At 39.6% G+C, this 20,532-nt stretch overlaps 1 protein-coding gene across 4 annotated transcripts in view; it reads left to right on the top strand.

The window, feature by feature from the left end:
• BDP1 (B double prime 1, subunit of RNA polymerase III transcription initiation factor IIIB) overlaps window positions 1–20,532 on the top strand; it is a 110,540-nt gene that overhangs the window by 43,931 nt on the left and 46,077 nt on the right. For all 4 annotated transcript variants that reach the window (XM_053589110.1, XM_053589120.1, XM_053589100.1 and 1 more), the window contains 10 exons: window positions 2,189–2,347; window positions 5,489–5,648; window positions 6,393–6,484; window positions 7,169–7,364; window positions 8,096–8,223; window positions 11,619–12,627; window positions 14,625–14,803; window positions 15,868–16,090; window positions 18,677–18,855; window positions 20,278–20,488. In XM_053589110.1, coding sequence (XP_053445085.1) covers window positions 2,189–2,347; window positions 5,489–5,648; window positions 6,393–6,484; window positions 7,169–7,364; window positions 8,096–8,223; window positions 11,619–12,627; window positions 14,625–14,803; window positions 15,868–16,090; window positions 18,677–18,855; window positions 20,278–20,488 — 2,536 coding nt within the window. The remainder of the gene's footprint in view (window positions 1–2,188; window positions 2,348–5,488; window positions 5,649–6,392; window positions 6,485–7,168; window positions 7,365–8,095; window positions 8,224–11,618; window positions 12,628–14,624; window positions 14,804–15,867; window positions 16,091–18,676; window positions 18,856–20,277; window positions 20,489–20,532) is intronic.

Genomic DNA, 20,532 nt, shown 5'->3' with positions numbered 1-20,532 from the left:
ATTTTTCTATTTTTAGTAGAGATGGGGGTCTCTATCTTGGTTAGGCTGGTCTGGAACTCTCGAAGCTCAAGCAATCCCTCAGTCTTGGCCTCCCAGAGTGCTAGGATTATAGGCATGAACCATCATGCCCTGCTTAAAACAAATCTTTAAAACTTTTAAAAGAAAGGTAAGGGGCTGCGTGGTACTTACGCCAGTAATCCTAACACTCTTGGGAGACCAAGTGGGTGGATTGTTTGAGCTCAGGAGTTTGGGACCATCCGGAGCAAGAGCGAGATCCTATCTTAAAAAATAGCTGGGCATTGTGGTGGGCGCCTGTAGTCCCAGTTACTTGGGAGGCTAAGGCAGAATGATCACTTGAGCCCAAGAGTTTGAGGTTGCTGTGAGTTACGACCCCATGGTACTTTACCAAGGTGATGGACTGAGATTCTGTCTCCAAAAACAAAACAAAGCAGGATAAAGGTAGGAAAATATCTTTGTGGCTGGGTGTGGTGGCTCATGCCTGTAGCCTGTAATTCTAGCACTATGGGAGGTTGAGGTGGGTGGATTACTTGAGCTCATGGATTCCAGAACAGCCTGAGCAAAAGCAAGACTTTTAGCAAGACCCTGTCTCTACTAAAAATAGGAAAACTGAGGCAAGAGGATTGCTTGAGCCTAAGTTGGAGGTTGTTGTGAGCTATAACATCACGGCACTCTACCCAGGGCGATAGCTTGAGACTGTGTCTCAAAAAAAAACACAAACAAAATATCTTTGTGGACCAGGTATAGCAGTTATCACTATAATCCTGGCACTTTGGAAAGCTGAGGTGAGAGGATTTGCTTGAGGCCACAAGTTCAACATAGGGAAACCCTGTCTCTACAAAAATCAAGGTTAAAATTTGCGGGGAATGGTGTTGCATACCTATAGTCCTAGTTATTTGGGAGACTGAGCTTGGAGGATTGCTTGAGCCCAGAAGTTAAAAGTTGCAGGGAGCTATGATTACACTACTGCACACCAGCCTTAAGAAGAACCTGTCTCTTCAACTAAAAACCAAACAAATGGGGCGCCGGCCCCATATACCAAGGGTGTCGGGTTCAAACCCGGTCCCAGCCAAACTGCAACAACAACAAAATAGCCAGGCGTTCTGGCGGGTGCCTGTAATCCCAGCTACTCGGTAGGCTGAGACAAGAGAATTGCTTAAGCCCAGGAGTTGGAGGTTGCTGTGAGCTGTGATGCTATGGTACTCTACTGAGGGTGATAAAGTGAGACTCTGTCTCTAAAAAACAAACAAACAAAAAAACTTTGCCATGTCAAAGATTTAAGACATAGAAAGTACAGACAAAAGATAAGACTGATATTTGACTGCAGTAAAATTAAATATTTCTGTTAAAAAAGGCACCATTAAGAAAGTAATGATTTCCTTTTTTGTGGTTTTGTGGTTACCCACTGCTGATAAAAATACATAGATAGAGAGGCTGAGTGTGGTGGCTCATGCCTATAATAACAACACTTTGGGAGGCCAAGGCAAGAAGATCACTGGAGCCCAGGAGTTCAAGGCTGCAGTGAGCAATGATCACACTAAGCCTAGACAACAGAGTGAGACTTTGTCTCAATAAAATAAACAAAAAATTACAGAGAGAGCATGCTTGCATATGCAAGATTGGAGAGAAAATGAAAACTCTTAATGAGTCAGGAAAAAATGAGATTAAAACGTATGGTTAAATGTGAACAGTGCTGGTTAGCATGGGGATATAAATTACATTATTATTAGCTGCAATATTTCATAATACAGTGCATCTTGGTTTGCACAGGACAGTGTAAACTATGACTTGAGCTTATTAGAACTGGTTCACACAGTACCATGGAAAGCAGGGACTACCTATATAGAATTTTAATGATAGCCAGTTCCTAAATATTACCATGATTTTATACATGTATTTGGTGAACTCTATTAATAATTTTTTCTTTTGAAACTGCTTGAGCACTTTCCCAAGCCTGTTAAGTTGTGGCTGCTGCTTTCTTTGAAGGTATAGTTCTTTATAAAATGATGCAAGAAAGATCCTGGAAAAGTCAGCATAAAGGTTTTGATTATTCCATAATAATGAAGTATCATTTTTCAAAGTGGTATTTTCTATATTTATAATTTTTTAAAAAATATGTATTTTTATACTAAGGAATTCTTTTCCCCTTGTATATTTTTATTTCCCTTAGTAATCAACAAGGTGCTATGTCAGGAGCACCTGAGTCTTCAGAACTAAGCACATCAGATTTGCCTTCATTAGAACTTGGAATTAGGGCGTTGTGTAAAGTGAACAATGCTGACAGTAGTTGCCCAGAAGAAAGAAATATTGACCTAAAGAATACATCTCTGTAAGTATTTTACATGGTAGGATTTTACTAACATTCTTTTTTTCTTTTCTTTTGAGACAGAGTCTCACTTTGTTGCCCTTGGTAGAATGCCATGGGGTCGTGGCTCACAGCAACCTCACACTCTTGGGCTCAAGTGATTCTGTTGCCTCAGCCTCTCAAGTAGCTGAGACTACAGGTGTCTGCCACAATGCTCTGCTATTTTTAGAAATAGGGTCTCATTCTTGCTCAGGCTGTTCTTGAACTCATAAGCTCAAAAAATCCACCCGCCTTGGCCTCCCAGAGTGCTAGGATTACAGGTGTGAGCCACTGTGCCTGGCTCATTTTTGTCATCTGGATAGACTAAAAAATGGTATCTATTGGGTGGCGCCTGTGGCTCAGTGAGTAGGGCACCGGCTCCAAATGCCGAGGGTGGCGGGTTCGGACCCAGCCCGGCCAAACTGCAACAGAAAAATAGCCGGGCGTTGTGGCGCGCACCTGTAGTCCCAGCTGCTCAGGAGGCTGAGGCAAGAGAATCGCGTAAGCCCAAGAGTTAGAGGTTGCTGTGAGCCGTGTGACGCCACGGCACTCTACCCAAGGGTGGTACAGTGAGACTCTGTCTCTACAAAAAAAAAAAAAAATGGTATCTATTATCCTGGCTAGATGCAATAGTTCTTGTCTATAATTTCAGCACTTTGGGAGGCTGAGGTGGGACGATCTCTTGAGGCCAGGAGTAGATCAGCCTGTGTGGAAAATGAGACCCTGTCTGTGTGGAAAATAAAAATTAAATAGACAGCAGTGGTGGCAGAAGCCTGTAGTCTTCTCAATTTCTGGGAGCCTCAGGTGGATTGATGGAGCCCTGGAGTTCCAGGTTATAGTGAGCTATGATTGGGCCACTGTAGTCCAACCTGGGTGACAGAATGATATCCTGTCTCTTAAAAAAAAAGTATAGTATTTCTACCATATTTTTATTTGGACAGGGATATATAAGTCCTTCCTCCCCCCCTCCAGTTTATGTATTATTAAGGCATGGTGGAGTTACTATGTTGCTTAGACTGAACTTTGACTCTGGGGTTCAAGAGCTCTTCTTGCCTCAGCTTCCCAATTATCTGGGACTGTAGGCTCTTGCTACTGTGTCTGGCTTACTTCAGGTTTTTCTTTTTCTTTTTTTGCAGTTCTTTTTGACTGGGGCTGGGTTTGAACCTGCCACCTCCGGTATGTGGGGCCAGTGCCCTACTCCTTTGAGCCACAGGCGCCGCCCCAGGTTTTTCATTTTAAAATTCATATCCTTGCTGGGTGTGGTGAATCATGCCTATAATCCTAGCACTCTGGGAGGCCAAGGCGAATGGATTGCCTGAGCTCACAGGTTTGAGATGAGTCGGAGCCAGAGCAAGACCCCATCTCTATTAAAAATAGAAAAACTGGCCTGGTGCCCATAGGTCAGTGAGTAGGGCGCTGGCCACATAAACACCAAGGCTGGCAGTTCAAACCCGGCCTGAGCTTGCTAAACAACAGTGACAACTGCAACAAAAAAATAGCTGGGTGTTGTGGCGGGCACCTGTAGTCCCAGCTACTTGGGAGGCTGAGGGAAGAGAATTGCTTAAGCCCAAGAGTTTGAGGTTGCTGTGAGCTGTGACGCCATGACACTCTAATTGAGGGCGACATAGTGAGACTCTGTCTCAAAAAAAAAAAAGAAAAAAAGAAAAGAAAAAGAAAAATCGATGCATGAGGATTGCTTAAGCCCGAATTGGAGGTTGCTGTGAACTATGATACTACCGCACTCTATCCAGGGCAACAGCTTGAGATTCTTGTCTCAAAAAAAAAAAAAAGAAAAGAAAATTCATACCCTAAAATTGAAAGAATAGGATAATGGAGCATCTGTATACATGTATAATTTCCCTTAGATTCCTTGATTTTTATAATCTTGTCAAATTTGTGTGTTCTTTTTCTCAGTTTGGATTTTTTTTTTTTGCAGTTTTGGCTGGGGCCAGGCTTGAACCCACCACCCCTGGTATATGGGGCTGGTGCCCTACTCCTTGAGCCACAGGCACCGCCCTTTTCAATTTAGTTTTTTTTTGTAGAGACAGAGTCTCACTGTACTGCCCTCGGGTAGAGTGCCGTGGCGTCACACGGCTCACAGCAACCTCTAACTCTTGGGCTTACGTGATTCTCTTGCCTCAGCCTCCCGAGCAGCTGGGACTACAGGCGCCCGCCACAACACCTGGCTATTTTTTGTTGCAGTTTGGCTGGGGCTGGGTTTGAACCCGCCACCCTCGGCATATGGGGCTGGTGCCCTACTCACTGAGCCACAGGCGCTGCCCTCAATTTAGTTTTAATATGCACTTATTAGGAATGAAGTGAAGTATTTCTTCATATTTTAAACCTTTTTTTCCCCCCAAGACACAGTTTCACTATGTTGCCCTCAGTAGAGTGCCGTGGCGTCACAGCTGGAGTGCATTGGTGTGATCGTAGCCCACTGCAGCCTCGAACTTTTAGGTTTCGGTGGTCCTCCCATCTCAGCCTCTCAAGTAGCTAGGACTGTAGATTTGTGCCAACACATGTCTGATTTTTTTGTAGTTCATATCGACTCTTGCTTGTTGTCCAGGCTGATAACTCCTGGTCTCAAGCAATCCTCCCACCTCAGCCTCCCAAAGTGTAGGATCAGAGGCATGAGTTAACCACTCCTGTCCTGTAAATGGTATATTTTTAACATGTGATAGATCAAGTTATAGTCTCTTTTTCAATTTTCTTTTCTATTCTTACTGTAAATAAGCATTTAAAGGAGTTCTTTGTGGTTATTTTAGAATTCTTTTTTTTTTTTTTTTTTTTTTTTTTTTGTAGAGACAGAGTCTCACTGTACCGCCCTCAGGTAGAGTGCCGTGGCGTCACACAGCTCACAGCAACCTCTTAACCCTTGGGCTTACGCGATTCTTTTGCCTCAGCCTCCCGAGCAGCTGGGACTACAGGCGCCCGCAACAACGCCCGGCTATTTTTTTTTTTTTGGTTGCAGTTTGGCCGGGGCTGGGTTTGAACCCGCCACCCTTGGCATATGGGGCTGGCGCCCTACTCACTGAGCCACAGGCGCCGCCTATTTTAGAATTCTTTAGAATTTCATTTGGACATGACTACATGTTGGATGCAATTTAAATAATAATAATTTTTTAGGGAAACGGATCAAACGGAAAATGTTAAGCCCGTGTTAAGAGGTCGACTTCAGAGACCTAAACCTAATTTATCAAGGGCAATTGGGAAGAAATCAGTTCTTTCAAAAGGCAAAACAGATTCAGAGAGCAAGAATTCACATCCTGAAGCTTCAGTTGATAAGGTATGGAGTAAAAATTTACCCTAAATATTGTAGTTGAGTAAAAATTTTTAGTTTGTAATTAAAAATTATTGTTGCTATTGTTAAAACAGGTGCAAGAGCTTACATATTATTAACCTTAGGTTTTTGTCTATCTTACTAATTTCCGGTATATTACTAGTGATTTCATTATGTAGATGTGGCCAATATTTTCACACATATCCTTTTAGGTTTTCTTTCTTTGAGTGTTGTCACTCGGACACATAGGATAGGTTTTCTTTTATAACACTGAGTAGTGGTATGAATTCAGCTTTGTATCCTTCTGTGATAATTAAATTAACATTTCATGATTATTTTTCCACATCATTTAACGTTTTTTGAAAGCATGATGTTTAGTTAGTTCATAATAGTTTATCAGTGGAGTATTACTGAATTTATTTCACAATTATTTATTAGATATTTTGCCTTTTACTGTGATTAATATTTTACTTGTTCTACTTAAAATAGAGTTTTCAGAATGATATTATTGGGTCAAAAGATAGGAACATTGTTAAGACTCTTGATTCATATTGGCTGAAGGCCTTCTTGTAATGTATGAGACTGTCTGTTTTATAATATTGCCATCTAAATTTAGGATATTTAGAAAATCTTTTCTAGTTAGAAGCACAAAAATATGAAATTCCGTTGTTTTATTTTCCATTCATTTATTATATAAAGTTTGGACTTTTTTATAGTAGGTAGGTTAACTGTAAAGCATTAAATTCACAGAATCACATGGAAAAGGATAAAATGAATACATCTGACATTTCTGGAATGGAGAATACAGAGAGAGAGAATCCAGAAGCTAAGACTCCATCTAAGTAAGTATTTAAGTAGTTGTGTGAAAATAGTAACTCTTAGGAATGATTGTAATAACTTGTGTATGAAGCCATTGAGTTAGCAATTATATTTCTCTTCAACTTATTAATAAGATATCTTGTTAAACAAATGGTTACGATAGATGAATTGTATGTGGTGAAGTTCCTGGATACTTTTATTTGTATCAAGGATTTTATTGCAGTTTGGCCGGGCCGGGTTTGGGTATATGGGGCTGGTGTCCTACTCACTGAGCCACAGGCACCGCCCTGAATCAGGGATTTTAAAAGGGAATATCTGACTTGAAATGGAAGATACAGAACAGGTCTCCCTCTAAAGTGAATCTGACCATTGGGTTTTGGGCTATTCTGGGGATGCCATTTATTTTGTAATTTGGGGATAATCATCTGGAGTCATACATTATACAATAATATCCTTAATGAGGAATAGTATAATATATCTTTCAGATATAGGTTTTTTTCAATTTTATAATGACATTTGATTTAAAAGTTCTTTTTATAGTGAGGCTATAGTGAGGCTTCCAGGATTATGTCTATTTAGGACACTTGTGAATTATTTTCTATTGCACATGGTTTACTTATTTGTAGCAGAGAGAAGGAAATACTGAAAAGCCAGCAAGTTTGTGACTTCAGAGTAAACATTGATTTTTTTTCTTTTTGTGGTTCTAGTTTGAGTGAAAAAAATTATTTGCAGGAAGATAATCAACCGAAGGCTCTTAGATCTGCAAGAGTAATGAGGGGCCGATTGCAAAGGCTAAAGCCAAATGTAGGTAAAGCTGCTGAAAAAAAAGAAATTTTTGCATCACAAGAAAAAATTGAGGCCCATGTAGATAAGAATGAAAATGAATCCTGTACTAATAGAGATGTAAGTAGTCTAATTTCTCCCCATCGTTTTGTTAACAGTACTTAAGCTTACCTTCACTCCCCTTTTAAAATAGCAATATGGCACAATTTATGGATATCCTTTATTAAATTTATGTTTAAATCTTATAGCTAGCAGCCTAATTGTAATGTCATTTTAGAATTTCAGCATTTAAGATGATAGATATTCTGTGTTTATCTTACCTTCAATTTGGACTTGCTTTTCCCTGTAACTCAGCATGTGTTTGAATCAACTATCCTTTTGGAAGGATTAGGTATATAAATGAATGTTAATATTGGCTTAAACAGAATAGAATGTTAAAAACTTTCTACTAAAAATCTAAGAACAAAGATCATGGATTTTAGATGATTTATGTAGTTTTCATGATAAGGGTAAAAGTTGAGTGATTTGAGATTTGAATTTCTTGTTATAATTCCCATGATCTGTAATGTAATTATAATACTGGACGATTCAGAAAGATAGACCCCCGTCGATTAATTCTATCAGATAAGACTTAAGTAATTACTTGCTTTCTGATTGAGAGAGAAAGAAGAAAGGCTTTGAGATATGGTAAAGGTGTGGCTTAAGAAATTTTCTAAGGTCTCTACAGAAAAAAACATTAAAAAGCTCCCTTTGAATATCATTTTATAATTTTGAAATTTTTGCCATTTTCCTTATACTCAGATGGGACAGAATTTTCAGTGAAATCTGTTAAAATTTTGTGTTTCATTTAGATTTCCCAACAAATAGATCAATTGTGTAAAAATTTTGAATGTGAAGATGTTACATCACAGCCTGCAAAAAAAGATTCTTTTCAAGGTGTGCAGCTAGAAGAGCTAAAGGTTCTTAATGAATGTATAAAGTAAGCATCATTTTGCATACATAATATTTGAATTTTGTGTAAAGCTTTAGAACTCATCAATTTTTTTTAAAACAAGCAAATTAGATGGATTTGTTATCTTTGTATCAAGTTACACAATTCTTAAAACCCTAAGTTTGGCTGGGTGCTGTGTTTCACATCTGTAATTCTAGTACTCTGGGTGGCCAAGATGGGAGGATCACTTGAGGCCAGGGGTTTGACACCAGCCTGAGCAAGAGTGAGACTTCACATCTATAGAAAACCAAATTAACCTAGAGATTGAAGTTCAAAAAGCAATAGCATACTTCTTGATAAGTATACAGGGTGTCCCAAAGGTTGCCTGTAAGTCACCATACATAGGGAAAATGGGAAATTGTAGTGAAATGTACCTTTATTGATACAATATTCCTGACAAAATTTTACAAATGTTGGGTGTCTAGTGGGACAGTGGCTGATAGGGGAGATGGTGCTGAGGAAAGGAGAAAACTGACACTAAACTTAGTGTGTAACACTGGAAGCCTGTAAGGGCATAAGCTGTTTTATGTGTTTTGTGGCAGCATGAGAACAAAACGGCACCTGTCCTGTTTCCTGGAGTCTTTTTATTGGGTATATAACAGCGTATATGTGCGAGAAGCACAGCAGTTGGTAGTCAGCAGTCAAGGTTAAGAATGAGAGAGGGGAGATTACAGCCCCCAAGAAAATTGGGTAAAGTGTAAACAGCACATAGGGTAATGGAACATCTGAATGGCCGGATAACAGTTGCAACCAGAAGAGAGAGAGGCAAGAGCAAGTCTCATCTCCTTTGACAGCCTTTCCAGCCCAAGAACTAGTTGATGGTCTTGGCTCTCCTGCACTGCTGATTTCCCCATGCAAAGATAATCATGTAGACAGTCCCCTTACTGGGCACTTTACCCTGAGTTGGAAAGTCTGTGAGGAATATAGCCTGTCTACCTCCCACATACATAGGAAATATTTTGTAAAATTTTGTTAGGAATATTTTGTAAATTAGGGTATATTTATCTGCAATTTCCCATTTTGCCTATCTGTGGCAACTGTATGGGCAATCTTTGGGGGACATCCTGTAGTTACATACTTGTTCAGCCAGACATGGCTGAATAAACCTAGTGTTTCATTTAATATATGTTTTGCCCAAGAGTAATCATCTTTTCTAACTAGTCATTAAGAGATCATTCATTTGTATATTTTTAATAGTTTTTTTTTTTTTGGTAGAGACAGAGTCTCACTGTACCGCCCTCAGGTAGAGTGCCGTGGCATCACACAGCTCACAGCAACCTCCAACTCCTGGGCCTACGCGATTCTCTTGCCTCAGCCTCCCGAGCAGCTGGGACTACAGGTGCCCGCCACAACGCCCGGCTATTTTTTTTTTTTTGTTGTTGTTGCAGTTTGGCTGGGACTGGGTTTGAACCTGCCACCCTCGGCATATGGGGCCGGTGTCCTACGCACTGAGCCACAGGCGCCGCCCTATTTTTAATAGTTTTAACATCTATTAATTTATCATTAACAGAACACAAAACAGTGCTGCTTTTCTGGAGAGCCAGATGCTTATTCTGGATATGATTTTATGCTTAATAGCATTAAGCAAAATGTATATTTAATCTGTCCTTTTATTCTCAATTTGTATTATGAAATCACAAACTCTCAGAGAAATGTCTGTATAAGAAATCTCATTTTTAATTGTTTTTTAAAAGGGGGAGGAGATATTTAGTTCTTAGATATAAGACTTTCTTATATTCAAGTTATACTTTTATCCAGCTTTTTGAGCTGGTCCGGTCTGTTAGGGAAAATTCTGTGTGTTGGTAAAACATAGTAGGGGCAAAGTGGTAGAAATAGCAGATGCGCCTTGATGTCACTCCAGTATAGAACACTGGAAAGTTTTCTTCAGGCAGTATTGCATACTATGGAATGGACAATTCAACAGGGACTATTTAGGGCCAGATAGCTTCTACAGCTCTACCTATATCTATACAAAAGTAGATGTATTTTCTTTCTTTCTTTTTTTTTGAGACAGAGTCTCACTTTGTTGCTCTCGGTAGAGTGCTGTGGCATCACAGCTCATAGCAACCTCCAACTCTTGCTTGGGCTTAGGTGATTCTCTTGCCTCAGCCTCCTAAGTAGCTGGGACTACAGGCGCCCACCACAATGCCTGGTTGTTTTTTTTTTTTGTTGTTGTTGCAGTTTGGCTGGGGCCGGGCTTGAACCTACCACCTGACTCACTGAGCCACAGGCGCCGCCCTAGATATATTTAATTACTTAAAATTTTTACTATAATTTCCAAAGATGGAATTTTTTCCTCTTTTTTTTTTGCAGTTTTTTTTTGGCTGGGACTGGGTTGGAACCCGCCACCTCTGGCATATGGGGCAGGCGCCCTACCCCTTTGAGCCACAGGTGCAGTCCTTTTCCTCCTCTTTTTTTTTTTTTTTTTTTGTAGAGACAGAGTCTCACTTTATGGCCCTCGGTAGAGTGCCGTGGCCTCACACAGCTCACAGCAACCTCCAACTCCTGGGCTTAAGCGATTCTCCTGCCTCAGCCTCCCGAGCAGCTGGGACTACAGGCACCCGCCACAACGCCCGGCTATTTTTTGGTTGCAGTTCGGCCGGGGCCGGGTTTGAACCTGCCACCCTTGGTGTATGGGGCTGGCGCCCTACCGACTGAGCCACAGGCGCCGCCCCTTTTCCTTCTCTTTACATTAAAATTCTACTCAGTGATTTCCTAGGGCTTATACAGTTTTTAAAAAATAAATTCACATTTTATTTAGATTCAAATAAAGTATACAAAATTGATTTTCTTCATCACTGAAGTTTTTGGTTTTTTTTTGCAGTTTTTGGCAAGGGCTGGGTTTGAACCCACCACCTCCGGCATATGGGGCTGGCACCCTTCTCCTTTGAGCCATAGGCGCCACCCCATCACTGAATGTTTTTTGAGATTTTCTGGCATTTCTCTAATGATTTTTCAAGCATCATCTCCAGTTGGCAGTCTGGTTTAAAACTTGATTGTGGGCCAGGTATAGTGGCTCACGCCTGTAATCCTAGCACTCTGGGAGGTCAAGGCAGGTGGATTGCCTGAGCTCAGGAGTTCGAGACCAGCCTAAGCGAGAGTGATATCCCGTCTCTAAAAAAAAAAATCCAGGCATTGTGGTACTACTTGGGAGGCTACTTGGGAGGCTAAGGCAAGAGTCACTTGAGCCCAAGAGTTTGAGGTTGTTGTGAGCTGATGCCACGGTACTCTACTGAGGGCAACAAAGTGAGACTCTGTCTCAAAAAAAACCCAAAAAAAGTATGTATATGTATGTGTGTGTATATGTATATATATATGTGTGTGTGTGTGTGTATATATATATATATATATAAAAAATGTGATTGTGTGTCTCTTTTTTATAGCATTCACGAGGATAATAAAGCAGCTCCACTCAAACAAGTCCCAATTCGAAGGCCTCGATTTCAGAAACCAAAGCCAAACATAGGAAGAGGAACTGGAAGAAGAGAAATTTCCTCAAAGGAGGTGGCATCAGAGGAGATTCTTGTCTCTGGGGAAGGAACAGCAGCTTTGAGAGAACCTGTGGAGATTAATATTGCTAAGGAAATGGAGTCTAACTTAAAAGAAACTGAAAGAAGTGATGTTTCTCCTGGAGAGAAGATACCAGAAGTAACTGATGTCATCATGGAAGTGGAGACAGGTTTAGCAACTGGAAGAAATATATCTCCAAGGGAGAAGATACCAATGGTGATTGAAGCCACTGAGGAAAGAGACACAGATTTGGAAGAAACAGGAAGAAGAAAAATATCCCCACAAGAAAATGGGCCAGAGGAGGCTAAAATTACATGTGAAATGGAGACAGATTTGAAAGAAACTGCAAGAGAGATGCCCACAAGAGAGATGATACCAGAGCTGATTGGTATCACAGCTGAGAGAGAGAGAGATTTGGAAGAAACTAAAAGAAGAGAAATAACCACAGGGGTAAAGGTCCCAGAGGAGCTTAAAATTATAGGTGAAATGGAAACAGATTTTAAAGAAATTCAGGGGAAAATTTCCCAAAGGGAAAAGGCAATAGTGGAGGTCATTGCCATAGAGGAAGGGGAAATTGACTTAAAGGAAACTGGAAAAAAAGAGATTTCCTTGATGGAGAAGCCATCAGAAAGGATGGCAGTCATTGAAGAAATGGAGGCAGATTTTGAAGAAAGTGGAAGGGAAATTTCCATGAGGGAGAGAGGATCTGAAGAGATCTGTGTTACTAAGGAGATGGTGGCTGATTTGGAAAAAATGGGAAAAATGGACATTTCTCCAAGAGAAATTGAACCAGAGGAAGCTGGTACCTCAAGACAAACTGAGCCGAGTTTAATGCAGAGCAGCAGTGGGGACTGCAGTGCTATGCTTTCACTAGATATAAAAGTATGTATTTTTCTGTCCATTAAAAACTTTCTTGAATGCATTTTTCAGAGAAAAGTTGCCAAAGTAATTTCATAATTATTGCTCTTAAGTAGAAAAAAACTTAAAATCTCTAGAATTTCTGTTTTGGGCTTGAAGAAACTATTCTTTAAAAAACAAAAACAATAAAAAATTGAAAAAAACTTTTTTTTTTTTGCAGTTTTTGGCCGGGGCTGGATTTGAACCTGCTGCCTCCGGCATATGGGGCCAGTGCCCTTGAAAAAAATTTTTAAACTTTATTCAAATCAATATGAGGGTACAATAATTAGGTTACGTTGTTCTCACTTACAGGGTAAAGTTCCATTGAAAAATTTTTTATTACGGAAAAGATTCTTGTTTTTTCCCCTTTCCAAGTCAGGCAGGTAATGTGCAACACTACCTTGGTAGCGTGCTGTGGCATCACAGCTTGAATTTACACATTTGAGTATAAAAACCTAATCATGAGGCTTACAAGCTATAAAAGGATCAGAACTTACTTTTTTTTTTAATGACAGAGTCTCACTCTGTCATCTTGGCTAGAGTGCAGTGGCATTGTCATAGCTCACTGCGACCTCATACTCTGGGGCTCAAGCAATCCTCCTGCCGCAGCCTCCCTAGTAGATGAGACTATAGCTATGCGCCACCACACTTGGCTTGATTTTTTTATTTTTTGAAGAGATAGGGTCTTGCTTTTGCTCAGGCTGGTCTTGACTCCTGAGCTCAAGCAGTCTTCCTACTTTGGCTCCCAAAGTGCTAGGATTACAGGTATGAGCCACTGTGCCTGGCCTGAGATGTGACTACTGTAATGTCAGTTTGAAGTGACTCTTTTAGATAAAAGGGGAGTATAGGAAATGGACTGAAATTGTAGTAGCTCTAGTATGAACATACATTGTAGGTTTTTTCTTTTGGCCTTAACTGTATTTGTTTCTCTTTTCATTTCCTGCCCTGCTGCATTTAACTCTTTCTAAAAGTTCCTTTCATTAAAAGTTTCCAGTTTCTTAAAGTTCATGCTCTTATAACTTTTTTCAAGGACTTTTTCCTAATAAATAGGTAGTGGTATTTGTAGTTAGAAAAAGTCATAATATGCAGTATAAAAGAAAAAGTTCCTTGATTCTAAGGTATAACATTTGCAAGTAAATTTTATTTAAAAATTGAAAACTATTTCAAGGACTTTTTCCTAATAAATAGGTAGTGGTATTTGTAGTTAGAAAAAGTCATAATATACAGTATAAAAGAAAAAGTTCCTTGATTCTAGGGTATAACATTTGCAAGTAAATTTTATTTAAAAATTGAAAACCAGGCTGGGTGCTAGTTTGTAATCACGCCTGTAAGTCTAGATCTCTGGGAGGCTGAGGTGGGTGGATTGCCTGAGCTCAGGAGTTCGAGACCAGCTTCAGCAAGAGTGAGGCTCTGTTTCTAAAAATAGCCAGGGTTTATGGTGGGCACCTGTAGTCCTAGCTACTTGGGAGACTGAGGCAAAAGAATCACTTGAGCCTAAGAGTTTTTAGCTTGCTGTGATGCTACGGCACTCTACCAAGGGTGGCAAAGCGAGGCTGTCTCAATAAAAATAAAAATAAAAAATAAAAAGAAATTGAAAAACATTGAAAACTGACCCTACATTTTTTTTTGAGACAGAATCTGACTTTGTTGCCCTCCGTAGAGTGCTGTGGCATCACAGCTCATAGCAACCTCAAACTATGGGCTTAAGCGATTCTCTTGCCTCAGTCTCCTGAGTAATGGGACTATAGGTGCCTGCCACAACGCCTGGCTGTTTTTTGTTTTTAGCTGGCCATGGCTCGGTTCTAACCCGCCAGCCCTGGTGTATGTGGCCGGTGCTCTACCCACTGAGCCATGGGCACTGCCCCCTGACCCTACAGTTTTAAAGGAGTGTGTGTAAAAGAACGTGGTAGGCTTTTGTTTGAAATTATGAAATATTTAAAGAGTCTTCCGTACGTGCTGGTTCACTGTGACTATTCCTTCAGAATATTAGCCATGAAGTACTATCGGTGATGCATACATCTATAGAAGAAAAAAGTAATTCTGAAAAGGACTTACCAAGTCACTTCGAGACTTCTTCACAGACTTCTGAATTTGATAAAACAGAAGACCTGGTGATCCAACCTCCAGAGGTTCCAGAGCAGTTTTCAGATGTTAATATAAGGTATAAGTATGCTTCTAAAGAAAAAAATGTGTAAAGTGATATTTGCAGATTAAACTAAGTTAGGTTTCAAAGTATGACATACACATAACAATTTTAATTTTTTTCTTTCCTTTTTTTTTTTCTAAGAGTAGAAGAGATTGAGGGGAGGGAGAGAAACAAACACATAGTGAGGGCAGTGCCTGTGGCTCAGTTGGTAGGGTGTCAGCCCCATATGCTGAGGGTGGCGGGTTCAAACCCGGCCCCGGCCAAACTGCAACAACAACAAAAAAAAATAGCCAGGCGTTATGGTGGACACCTGTAGTCCCAGCTACTCAGGAGGCTGAGGCAAGAGAATAACTTAACCTAGGAGTTAGAGGTTGCTGTGAGCTGTGATGCTACAGCACTCTACCAAGGGTGATAAAGTGAGACTCTGTCTCTACCAAAAAAAAAAAAAAAGAAAAGAAAAAACACACATAGTGATTTTAAAACAGTTTTGGGAATACTGGGGGAGAGGATTGAGGTCATTCTGACAGTTGATTGTGAAAATAACTAACACAAAGAAAATTGTATATAATCTAAATCCACACAGCTTTGAGACTGGAATTTTCTTTGGGCAAAGAAGGTATGGTTCCTTGGCTTATACTTGGATTGTACCACTCATGTTTTTAAGGATTTACCAAGTAGTTACTTTTCTAAATTAAGGCTGGGCATGGTGGCTGACACCTGTAATCCTAGTACTCTTGGAGGCTGAGATAGGAGGATTGCTTGAGTTTAGGATTTCAAGTCCAGCCTGAGTAAGAGCAAGACCCTGTCTCTACCAAAAATAGAAAAACATTAGCCCAGTGTAGTGGTGTTCACCTGTAGTCCCAGCTTAAGTCCAGGAGTTTGAGGTTGCAGTGAACTATGATGATGCTACTGCACTCTAGCCCAGGCAACAGACCGAGACCATGTCTCAAGGGGGGTGGGAGGGGGAAAAAGGAAAGCATTAGAATTAAATGTTTACTGCCAATCTCTAAGGTTGTCCTAACACTGTTCCCAGTGTCCTTCCATTTCATTCTTAAGTTTGATAATCTTTGTTCCAATAGCAAATCTCTTCCTCAAGAACAGAAGCCACTCGAAGTTAAGCCAGCACCTTTTGTGAGAAGTCGATTCAAAAGACCAAGACCAAACTTAGCAAGAGCAGCTTCAAAGAGAGAGACTGTAGAAGCAAAAAAAAATGTATGTGGGAAGGAATCCAAAACTGATAAAACGGAGACTATTGTGATACAAAAGAACAGTGAACCAAATAATACTCTCCCTTCTCAACATGTGAGTGATATTTAAGATTGTAGGTTCTGTGTGTCCATTTTTTTGTCACTATGGTTGCTAAAATAACAATATCTGTATTTAAAATATTATAAATATTTCTTTATAATATTCTGCCCATGTGGTATTGTTCCTGTGTATAATGTGCCTTGTTGTTCCATGCAGTTTGTATAAAAGGATCTTAGATATCTGATGATGGGCAGGTGTGTCATGGGATAGCAGTAGGGTCTGGTTCTAATACAATTTCTGGTTGTGTGACCATAGGCAAATGATGTAACAAGTGTCTTCACAGGGAAAATGAGAACAACAGTTCTTTATTTCACTTTGTTGTGAAACTGAAATGAAAACTTAAAAGCTTGATGTGAGTTAGGAGTTATTTTATTCATTTAATTAGCTTGGTCCATAAGAGATTAAGATTGTATGATATAACATCAAAAACTTTGATTTCAAAAATTAATACTCATAAGTTATATGTTTTCCACATACAAGTACCTTCTGGAGTTAAAAAAAATTGTTTTTTTTTGAGACAGATATCTCACTTTGTGTTGCCTGGGTAGAGTGCCGAGGCATCATAGCTCACAGCAACCTTAAACTCTTGGGCTCAAGCAATCCTCTTGCCTCAGCTTCCTGAGTAGCTAGGACTACAGGGGCCTGCCATAACACCTGGCTATTTTTAGAAGCGAGATCTTCTGGCTCAGACTGGTCTCATACCCGTGAACACAGTCAGTCCATCCACCTTGGCTTGCTTAGAGTGCTAGGATTACAGGCATGAGCCACCGCACCCTGCCTGGAATTAAAATTCTTATTTGCCGTATTAGATTAGTTCTTTACTGTGCATCAATATCAACATTTTACTTTTTGTTTTTGAGACATAGTCTCACTGTTGCCCAGGCTAGAGTGCCGTGGTGTCATCATAGCTCAGTGTAACCTCAAACTTTTGGATTCAAGTAATCCTCTTGCCTTAGTCTTCCAAGTAGCTCGGAATTTTTGTCTAATTTTTCTATTTTTAGTAGAGACAGGGTCTCGATCTTGTTCAGGCTGGTTTCAAACTCCTGAGCTCAGGCAATCGACCTGCCTTGGCCTCCTGGAGTGCTAGGATTACAGGTGTGACTCATTGTGCCCAGCCAGTATTTATACTTCTAAATCATATGTGTGTGTGTATATATATATATATATATATTATTTTTTTTTTTTTTTGAGACAGAATCTCACCTTTATTTATTTATTTATTTATTTTTTAAAGACAGAGTCTCACTTTATCACTCTCAGTAGAGTACCGTGGCATCACAGTTCACAGCAACCTCCAACTCCTGGGCTTAGGCGATTCTCTTGCCTCAGCCTCCCGAGTAGCTGGGACTACAGGCGCCCACCACAACGCCTGGCTATTTTTTTGTTGCAGTTTGTCTGGGGCTGGGTTTGACCCTGCCACCCTTGGTATATGGGACTGGTGCCCTACCCAGTGAGCCACAGGCACTACCCTATTTTTTTGTTGTTGTTGCCCTTATTTAGTTGGCCTGGGCTGGGTTTGAACCTGCCACCCTCAGTGTATGTGGCTGGCACCATAATCTCTGTGCTATGGGTGCTGAGCCAAGACTTTTTTTGTATAGATACTTATTTATAAAATAATAAAAGGTGCAAGTCTTTTTTTATTAAAATGGCATCAATTCTTGCCTTTTGATTTTTCCACTTAACATAGTACTGGTGAACATCTTTTTTGGATCAGTACAAAGAAATTTGTCTTTGAAATGGTTATATACTATTGCATTGTAAATAATTGAAATTTATTCAATCCCCTACTGATTTGTCTCCTTTCTAATTTTTTTTTAATTTTTAATTTTCTATTTTTTATTTTTAATTTCAACTTCCTTGTTCATTCTTCTTCATTTGAAGTACTCTTTTTTGTTGTTAATTTTCTTCTTCCTCTGGTGATGTTCTTGCTGTTAGTAGAGACAGGCTCTTACTCTGGCTTACTGCTGTTGATACTGGTCTCGAACCTCTGAGCTCAGGCAATCCACCCTCCTCGGCCTCCCACAGCGCTGGGACTACAGGTGTGAGCCACCACGCCCAGCCTCCTTTCTAATTTTTTTTTTTAGACAGAGTCTCACTTTGTCACCATTGGTAGAGTGCTGTGGCGTCATAGCTCACAGCAACATCAAACTCTTGGGGTCAAGCAATCCATTTGACTCAGTTTTTCATTTTTAGTAGAGTTGGGGTCTCACTCCTATTCAGGCTGGTCTGGAACTCATGAGCTGAAGCAATCCACCTGTCTTGGCCTCCCAGAGTAGTAGGATTACAGGTGTGAGCCACTGCTCTAGGCCCTTATTTATTTCTTGTTTTATATGTGTTGGAGAAGTTCTTAAATTGGTGCAATAAATACTTTTGTATATGCTTTTCTAGGTACTTGTTTCAGTACTTTTATGAGATAAATTTCTAGCACTAGAATTGCTGGAAATTTAAGATTTTCATAGATAATACCCTATTTATCTACAAAGACTTTTACTAATTTATTCTTTTAATGGTATATGAAAGTTTTTATTTCCCTATACTTTTACCAACTCTGAATGAATTTTTTTGTTTGTTTGTTTGTAGGATAAGGCTTCCCCAATGGCACAAAGAGAAGATGACACATCAGGTCAAATGGAAGAAGAGACTGTGATATTACCATGTACACAGACGGAAAAGGACCTTTCACCTTCAAATTCTTGTGAACCTAAAGAGGAGTCTCTGTTAACACAAGCCAAGGAAGATGATTTAGTTGTTTCTACAAGGTAAACTGATATTTCTTTCAAAATCTAAAATGAGAGATGCTTCTTTGAAACATTTTTTTAGTTTTTAAATTAAGATATGGTAATGGATTTTGAAAGTGAATGTAAGGAATTTATGTAGTTGGTTTAATTTTATTGATATGGCAGAATGTCTAGAATAGAAAATCAGATTGAATCAAATACCTATTAATGTTTGTCTGCTTAAGATGCTATGCCGAGTAAATATGTTAAAAAAATACAGGTTGTGGCTAGGCATGGTGGTTCACACCTATAATCCTAGCACTCTGGGAGTCTGAGGCCAGTGCATTGCTTGAGGTCAGAAGTTGGAGACCAGCCTGAGCAAGAGCAAGACCTTGTCTCTAAAAATAGCAGGGTTGGCTCAGTGCCTGTGGTTCAAGCAGATGAGGCCACAGCCACATACACCTGAGCTGGCGGGTTCAAATCCAGCCTCGGTGTATGTGGAGCCCTAACTACTGAACTATGGGAGTCACCCCAAAATTCGAAACTTCTTGAGAGGTTATGTAACTTGCAAAGGAAATGCTCATTGAAGCATTTCAGATTTTCAAATTAGGGATGCTCAACCAGTAAGTACAAATGTAAATACACATTTTCCAGAATTCAAAGAAATTGAAAATCTGAATCACTTCTGGTCCTACGCATTATGGATAAGGGATACTGAATTTGTGTGTATATAAGCTATCTATTTAATACCCTTCTAAAAGTTGATAAAATGTATTTATGACAGATAATTTAGAATTTTTTTTAAGACAGAGTCTCATTTTATTGCCCTCGGTAGAGTGTTGTGGCATAAGCTCACAGCAACCTCAAATTCTTGGGTTTAAGCGATTCTCCTGCCTCAACCTCCCAAGTAGCTGGGAGTACAGGCGCCCACCACAGCGCCCGGCTATTTTTTGGTTGTAGTTGTCATTGTTTGGCAGGCTTGGGTTGGATTTGAACCTGCCATCTCCAATGTATGTGGCTGTTGGCCCTAGCCGCTGAGCTACAGGTGCCATGCCAATAATTTACAATTTCAATTCTATTTAATGTATAGTATGTTTACATTGTTGTGCAATGACCACCACCATCCATCTCTAGAGCTTTTTATGTATCAGAATGAAACTGTTCCCATTAAACATTAATTCTCCATTTCCCCTTCTTCTGTTTCTGACAACCACTATTCTACTTTCTTTCTGGAGATTTGGCTACTTGGGTACATTATACAAGTTTATTACCTTTTGAGAATTAAAATAACTATTTTCTTTTCTAAAATAAAATGTGTTTATACCTAGAAGGTAATTTTCCTTTACTGTTACAAAAATATTTTTATAGAGAGGTAATTAAAGATTAAAATTGTATATTTTTATAGTAGTTTTCAGCATTTTATAGTCAAACTCCCTTTTTCTTTTTTCTTGTTCCTCTTTCTAGGAGTCATAATATAAACACTTTCCAAGAAGAAGCCAAGGAAAGTGTTATCCGAAGTCCTCAACCAATAAGGGGTCGACTTCAGAGACCCAGACCAAATGTAAGAAGGGCTGGACAGAGGCAAATAGTAGAAAAAGGTGAAGCCAAAAGCATAATTAAGGAAGAAAGAGCAGTACTACAGAAAGATGAAATTAATAATAAAGATCTTATTACGGTAAGTTATTATTATATAATTAAATTTGGTCTTTTAATGCATAT

The sequence above is a fragment of the Nycticebus coucang genome, chromosome 1, assembly GCF_027406575.1.
Source record: "Nycticebus coucang isolate mNycCou1 chromosome 1, mNycCou1.pri, whole genome shotgun sequence".
NCBI lineage: Eukaryota > Metazoa > Chordata > Mammalia > Primates > Lorisidae > Nycticebus > Nycticebus coucang.
Note: the sequence above shows the minus strand (reverse complement) of the source record. Positions and strands in the feature narration are given on the sequence as shown.